This window comes from Poecilia latipinna, unplaced genomic scaffold (assembly GCF_001443285.1).
Source record: "Poecilia latipinna isolate Pla-1442-1.1 unplaced genomic scaffold, P_latipinna-1.0 Scaffold3279, whole genome shotgun sequence".
Classification (NCBI taxonomy): Eukaryota; Metazoa; Chordata; class Actinopteri; order Cyprinodontiformes; family Poeciliidae; genus Poecilia; species Poecilia latipinna.
In genome coordinates this window covers 113,043-121,497 of record NW_015115895.1, presented here as the reverse complement: position 1 = coordinate 121,497, position 8,455 = coordinate 113,043, and the positions used below count along the sequence as shown (strand labels likewise).

Sequence of the window (8,455 nt, the reverse complement as noted above, 5' to 3'; positions counted from 1 at the left end):
TTAATATAATTGACTTATTATCGCACATCCATTTTGACTCTTCCTCTCTATGTAACGAGCAGGTGAATCTTAAGATTTTTAAATATCTTTTTGCTCCTCATTCTATTTGTTTTCATGTTTCCTTTTATTCTGTTAGCAGAAAACTCTTCTGTCTTAGTGATGAACAAACCGATTTTCCTTGAGTTGCCGATGACCTTCAGTTCTGCTAATGTCAAATAACCGATTTATTTCAAATGAACTCGTTCTAATCTGAGGCCTTTATTAGTTTTAATCTGCAATGTATGACTTAAGGCCATATGTTAAAGCTATTGCCAAAATCTCAAATTAGATGTTTCCATTTTCCACTATGAATGATTTTAGTGTTGACATCTTCCACTAGCTGAAAACCTGATTTAATTGATAGGCTAAATTGTGCTGGGTCTGTAGTGATGTGGACTCGGTACCGGTTCATTTGGGTGAAGAGGGAGCTGAGTCAAAAGGCCAAGCTCACAGTTCACTGGTCAAGATACGGTCCAACCCTCCTCTGGAGTCATCATCTCTGGGTAGGAACCGAAAGAATGAGATCATGGATACTAGTGGCCAGAAAGAGTTTCATCCGCTTTGTGTCTGGACTCTCCCTTAGAGACAGGAGACAGGGTGAAGCTTGGTCATCCGGGAGGGACTCAGAGTAGAGCTGCTGCTTCTCCACATTGACACGAGCCAGTGGCGGAGGTTCTGGACACGTCCCACCGGGAGGAGACCCAGAAGTAGACCCAAGACACACTGGAGGGACGATGCGTCTCTGCTGGCCTAGAAACACCGATGGAAGAATGGACGGATGGAAAATGCATTAGGAATGATTCACTGTACCTGACATACTTTTGAATGGGAACAACCAAAAACAACATCCCACTTCTGTTATTCATAATTCCAGTCATAGATCAGTTATTTTAATCTGAGGCTCAGCAATCACTTTATTAAATGCAGCAAACTGTGAAGTGGCAAGATTATACCCGTCTGCCAATGACACATAGCCAAAGTATTTCCAAACACATCCAAGCAATTACTGATTTTAGTTTCCTCTTGAATTTTTCTTGTGGTTGAATGATTATACTTGTTAAAACATTTTTCGATGCAGTTAAATGTCTAAATCAAACACGTGTGAATTGTGATTTCATACATCGTAATTAAAGAATTATACTTTAAAGTTTATCGTAAAACGTTTGACTGTTCGTAAATGTATTTTACAATTACATTCTCAACTGACATTGGGGACTTTAACAATGGATCCATGGTGCTGTCTTTTTTTTTTATTTTTTTTTTTACTCAGATTCTTATTAAAATAAATTTTTAATTGTTTTGAAATTCTCATGTACGTTTTGCTGCAGTGTGGCTCCACAACTGACATTTCTTGCCATGTTATGACATAACTTTTGTAAGACACAAAAAAACAAGTTCTCATTTAGGGATCACAAAATGTGGACTTCTTGAGATCCCTTTTGTGAACCTAAGTACTGTTTGTTTTGAACCTGGTCCAACCTGTCAAATAAGAATTTCACAAGTTAATAATGGATTTCTGAACAGAGTGCGTCTATTCTAAATTTGGATTCTCTAGAGCTGTCAACGTTGCACAAAAGATGGTATTATAGCCACACCTCTGGCATTTTCTCACTCACAATTTGCATTCACCAAATTTGCCGTGCATCTTAGCAAAATGAAACTAAGCCAAAAGAAAAATATTTTTCCCGTTTTTATTCACAACAAAGTCTTATCTTTATATTTTGACATACTTACAACTGTAACACATCCACAAATTAAAGCAACAACATCTGGATATTTTACTTGGGGTGGAATGAAGTAATATCTCTGAGCTGTGAATGAGGTATATATGAAGGAAACTTGAAAAAAAAAAAAGCGTAGTTGCACAGCCGGATTTTTTACCTCGTCATTCCTGAAATACCTATATTGTTTCAAAAGAAATTTCATATCTGCGTCATTCTGGCATCAACTTAGAGCTAATATATAAGGCTGAACAAGCTCTAGAATAACAAGTTTCAAGAGCAGCAAGAGAGACTTTAGGAACCTTTGGATTGATTTACTGCTCTGGGTAAGTACATTTCAGACCGTAGCGTTAAGATTTAAAGGTTTAAATACAATAAACCTTAAAAACTGGCAATTTTTTTTAAAAAAAAGATTTGCCTTTTAGATATGATTTATTGACATAGATTTGTTTTTAGATATTTTGAGACCAGTTTTAAATTGAGGAATTTGTAAACATTTAAAAATAGTTTATGCTGATTCAAGGGAATAATGAGTAAAATAGGCAAATTATGTCAAGGTTCCACCACATTAAGGAGTATCAAAACAGATTTTGACTTTAGTTTATTTTTTATATGTATTATCAAAGTTACAGAATTTGGAATTTTTTTCTTTTTTTTTGTGCTTTTTCTCACTTTTTCGTAGAAACTGCTTTTGTGTAGAAGAGAAGTCATGAGCATCTTTTCCCATTTTTGTTAAATTCTTACTTTAGCAGTCATTCTAAAAATATATTTTTGTGCTTTATGGAACAGCTAGGTTACTTAAAATAGGTACTAAGCGTTTCAACAATATTCTAATATGTGGAGTTTATATTCACATTTTAGTTCAGATTAATCCCAGAGTTCAGCCTCTCTGATCTGTATTGACCTGAATATGGATATCAGTACAGTAGCAATTTTCAGATTGGCAAAAGAGGCCTTTTTCTTTCTTTTTTTTTATTTTTTGCATGTCTTCGGGTCTGTTTTGAACATCGACTTGAATTTGACCACTTGGGCAGGATCATTATTTGAGCTCTCCATCCCTTGGGAGAGATGAAGAGGCACAGGGAGAATCACAGAGTACCAAAAATACCGGTCTCTTCATTCTTGTTCATTCTCCTGGATACATTCTAACACTTTTTGCGTTGGCATATTTAACACCTCCATTTTTTATTGATAGAAAACCATAAAAGGAGATTACAGACGTTCTGAGTTTTTGTCGAAGACAGAGATGGCCTTTATTAATAAAAAAACCTATCCAACTATGTAGGATGTAATGCATGATGGGATGAGTTGGAGCTGAAAGATAATAAAAAGAGCAAAATTAGAAGCCACATTCTAGATGCAATTTAAAAAGTGTAATTGAGATATAAGCCAACCCAGAGTAGCATCTTGTCATTCCTCATGGACAACTTTCAGATAATTAGCTGCTTGAGAAACTGCTTTCACAACTGACAGACAGGATTCTAGCTTCAACTTTGTAAAAAACAATCAAAATTCATCTTTTGTCAAAAAAAAAATAATAATAATAATAATTCTTACCTCTAAATAATTTTTTTCCTCAATACAATTGGAACATGACAACTTTCAGTCCTGACATCCACCTTGTGGGTCTGGGGAGTGAGTGGCTCAATAATTAAAGAATTGATGGTTTTACATCTCACAACACGTTGCAATCACCCCTGGTTTCCCTTGCCTGCAACAGAAAAATAAAAATAATTAAATTAGAATGTAGTTAATTACTAATTACTAACATATGTGTTTTTGCACATTGAAATAAACATTATTTCTTTCTGAAACAGGACAGTGAAGAATAAATTCGGTTAAATTTGCCTGCAGGGTTCCAGTAGCGTTTCCAACTTCTGCTGTCTGTCCACTTCAGCCGTAAAGTGGTGAGGACATCCCTGAGTTTCCGCGGATTTCTTTTATCATGTTCAAAGTCGAATTCCATCTGGATGGGAATATTTATTTTGTCCGTGGTCAGCTTATTGCTCCCGCGTTCAAAGTTGCCCAAACCGTTTCTTCATTTTGTCCAAAACATTGCCGAATGCACTGTTAAAAAGGGGGGTACCGCGACAGGACGCCGGAGAAGCTGCGCGACGCATTGTACTTCTTGGCGTTATCTAGGCTAACTGAACTGGCTTCATTAAACCCCCCACGGTTGTTAAACAGTCTCAGCGAAAATGTCTTTAAAGTTTCCCGGCGACGTCATAGTCGCCAGAGCATCAGCTGCTGCATGATTTAACGCTTTTGTGTCTTTCTTGTGGTTTGAACACTTGTTGTGACCGCAAGAGCGTTGCTCAGACCCACGACGGTATTGTGGAAGACTGTTAGTTGAAAAAAAAAATAAATAAATAAATAATGAATTTAATACACCTCCTCAATGCAAGCTAAAAATAATTATCGGCGCTAATGAGACGTGGTTCATCTTGCTCTTTGGTCTTTCCTAGCTGCTCAGCGCTTTAAATTGTTTTAGTTTTCCTCTTTAGAACAGGTTCGACATGATATTACTGTTGTAGACTGCGAACGACTATAAATGATTACCGAGTTATTAAATAAGTGTTATAGCCTATGTGACAATTTGAATAAAACTGGTAATATTTCATATAAATAATTCAGTACTGTTTTCTCAATTTATTACTCAGAAATATATTAAATTGGGACTCAGAGCTAAATTTGAATCAAATGCATGGTAAATTAATTTATTTATTTTTTTCAAGTTATGTTACTAAAGTAGATTATGGAATCATTTTAACTGCTCCTGTGTCTAACAGAATCCTAACAGCTGCACAGGACCTCAGTGGCAGAATAGACACAGATGAAAATGTGTTTTATGTTTTATTGTATCTGGTTGGTAATATGGAGAAATAAAAATAAATTACTAAACTTTAGGAGCACATGACTATGAGTAAAAAAGTATATCTATTAAGTTATTACTCAAGTATGGAACAGAATCAGGGCCACTGAAAAAAAAAGAAATATGACTTTATTTTCAGAATTCTGAGATTAAAGTCAGAATTCTGACATTTCTCTCAAAATTCTTATCTTAAACTCTGAATTTTGTTTTTCGGTGGTCCTAACCCTCTTCCATACACTACATGTGACCTATTTTTATTTTTTTTTTAATCATAATTTGTTTGAGATAATTATGGATTATTTTAATTTGACAGACATGTCTGCAGTTGTATTATAATGTTTTACATACAAAAAAATCTAATTTTGTACTTTTTAAAGTACTGAACTGACACTTGCGGCCTTCCATACACGAGGCTCCGGTTCAAATTATTAATATTTTAGGCTTCTGTGTGTGTGATGTGTAGATTTTTATCTAGTTTTGAACCTTCCTCTCGCGGCTGAGGGTTTACAGCAGTCTCTACATTTCATCCATACCTATTTTTAAGGTGCAGTGGTGAGGAGGAAACTGGTATCAATGTCAAGCGAGAACAAATTTTGAAACAGTGCAGCCATTAAGGTTACCAGTATCCAAGCATTAACCATCAGATTCAGACCTGCTCTAATTATAACTCCCACAAGTAAATATGCACAGTATGTCTCTCTGGTAGAAACAGCTGAGAGCAGAGGGCACAGAGGTAGTCTGTGGATTCGAGAGTGAACCGAAGGCAGCTTGAGGTTGTTTCTCAGGTGATGTTTCTATATGTAGAAGCAATGGCACAGCTGGCTGACTCAGAACGGAGCGACAAATTGAAGCTGCTTATTTTCCCCTGTCTACCTGTAGCGCAACGAGCATTTTATAATTTACTATAGAACGGCTCAACAAACTGAAGACAGAAGTTTTGATGCAGGCTTTTCCCATCACTTTACATTTGAGTGCATCATAACATTAAAGTTATTGAAATATTAAAGAGGGCATATAACATTCATGGTCTTAACCAATCCTTGTAGGGGTAGTTAGAAGACCGATAAACATTTTCACTAATATTGTACATTACAGTTGCTGTCACACTTCAACATTGTATCTTCCCATTAGTCAGCCCATTTTATCTTTTTTTATTGAAGCATCAGATTTTCTCATGATTGAGAAGCTTGTGTTTTATGTTCTGCTTCTGTACTGGGTTGTGTCTGTTTACTGACATACAATATGTAGATTTTGCAGCATGCACTTGCATGAGGGCATACTAGAGGAATTAAGCATTCATTTTTATTTCTTCGTGTTCAACAATTGAACACAAAGAAACCTCAGTGTGAGATTTCACAAAGAAACCTCAGTGTGAGGTTTCTTTGTGAAATCTCACACTGAGGTGAAACCTCAGTGCTGTGTACATTGCCTGAGTGCCTCTAAGTGGTCAAATATATGTTAACCAAATTAATCAGAAAATTATTCAAACTGTCCAGTAATTGGAGACACTTAAAGTACTGAGTATGCCGAGGTGAGCATAAGTGCAGTACAGAGAAGCCAATTCTGTTCTAAGTAACAGTGTAGTCAATTTTGTGACATTTCACATACATTTATTTTTTTAAAAAATCAAAAATTGCAGTTAAAAATATGTTTCAAAGTTGAATTTTTTTTACTTTCTAAATTATAAACATATATTCAAAAAATCTGAAGCAAAGATTAATGAAAATATAGCTCAGTCATACCTTTTTTATTATTATTTTGAATGATTTTTACCAATTGCTAATCTGAAGCTGCATGTGGCCATCATCTTTGCAGCTTACTGAAACTTACATAGTGAAACTGCTGGAGTTGAAAAGCTACATAAGTGTTTTGAAAAATTACACTAAATACATCACCACATTTATAATTGAATTTTAAAATATTAAAAATTGTACGAAAGTCTCAAAAATTGCTATGAATAATAATAAAGCTTACTTATATGTTTTCAATTACATAACCATTTCTGTATTTAATAAAATGACTTGACAGCCTAAATTAAGCAAGCATTAGTATAGGTGAATACATGTGAATAGGAAAGCAGATATTTCTACTATTTCCAAGTCTTTGTGACTTGGAAATGTCGGTAACACTCTCTTTGAAGGGGGATGAATAAGACTGTCATGACACTGTCATAAACATGACATAACCTGTCATGAACATGAATAAGTCTTCATGAATATTTATGACTGTTGTCATAAAACGTCATTCGGTAAATTATGACACTTTTAATACAAAGTTGACATTATTCAAAATGTCTTTTATGACAACTTGACATTAACCAGGAAATCATTACTGTTTAAACTTTACCTTTAATAACAAAGTTACCTTATTTTTAAAGTGCAATCAGTAATACTTTTATAACAAATTTATGTCAGTAATGATTTCTTGGTTAATGTCAAGTTGTCATAACAAAGACATTTTGAACAATGTTAACTTTGTATTAAAAGTGTCATAACTAACCGAATGATGCTTTATGACAACAGTCATAAATATTCATGAAGGCTTATTCATGTTCATGACAGGTGTTATGTCATGTTAATGAAAGTGTCATGTCAGTCTTACTCACCCCCATTCAAATAAAGTGTTACCGAAATGTCTCTATGTTAAATGATATTAAGTACTGATGAAATATTTCCCTGATTCACTAACGTTTGAATGAGTTGTTTGTTTTGCCTAAATTTACAGCACTAAGATTGAAAAAGTATGGGTCCTGAAAAAGTGTTACCACTACTACTAATACTAACAGGTACGTATGACATTACAAATTCAGAGCCTAAATACAACAGCATATGATGCAAATATTGATTATATAAAATGTTTCCACTCTAAAAAATAAACAGCTCAGAAGATGATGACTGCAACAAACTCTACAGATCCTCTGACCACGACAACTACTAATTCAACAACAAATGAAGTGACGTCAATGACAAGCACAGCAGCTCCAACCACAGCCAAGACTACTCCAGACACAACGACAGCAGTTGTTGCCACGTCAGACAGAACTACAGACCCTCACTTAACAACTGTAGTTGTTACAGAAACTACAACAGCTATTCCAGTACAAACTACAGCTGTTCCAATTGCAACCACACTCACTGTAACAACATCAGTTCCAACCACGACTACAGCTTCGACAACAACTACAACTCCTCCAACCACAACCACAGAAGCTCTAACCACAACCACAAGTGCTCCAACCACAACAACAGCTGCTCGAACAACAACCACAGCAGCTCCAACCACAACAACATCACCTCCAACCACAACCACAGCAGCTCCAACCACAACAACAGCGGCTCCAACCACAACAACAGCGGCTCCAACCACAACAACAGCAGCTCCAACCACAACAAAAGCTGCACCGACCACAACTTCTGCTCCAACCACAACAACAGCGCCTCCAACCACAACCACAGCATCTCCAACTACAACAACAGCTGCTCCGACCACAACCACAACAGCTCCAACCACAACCACAGCTGCACCAACCACAACAACAGCTGCACCAACCACCACAACAGAAGCTCCAACCACAACCACAGCAGCACAAAGCACAACCACAAGTGCTCCAACCACAACTACAACGGCTCCAACCACAACAACAACACCTCCAACCACAACAACAGCGGCTCCAACCACAACAACAGGACCTCCAACCACAATAACAGATGCACCAACCACAACAACCTCTACTCCAACCACAACAACAGGAGCTCTAACCACAACCACAGATGCACCAACCACAACAACCTCTACTCCAACCACAACAACAGGAGCTCTAACC

General features: G+C 36.3%; 1 protein-coding gene across 1 annotated transcript in view; it reads left to right on the top strand.

The window, feature by feature from the left end:
* Positions 1-1,908: 1,908 nt before the first annotated feature.
* The window catches only part of LOC106940559 (integumentary mucin A.1-like), a gene marked incomplete at its 3' end in the record, with an annotated part of 16,750 nt that continues 10,203 nt past the window's right edge, over positions 1,909-8,455 (top strand). The window contains exons 1-3 of the mRNA XM_015023335.1: positions 1,909-2,086; positions 7,357-7,417; positions 7,512-8,037. Coding sequence (XP_014878821.1) covers positions 7,375-7,417; positions 7,512-8,037 — 569 coding nt within the window. The remainder of the gene's footprint in view (positions 2,087-7,356; positions 7,418-7,511; positions 8,038-8,455) is intronic.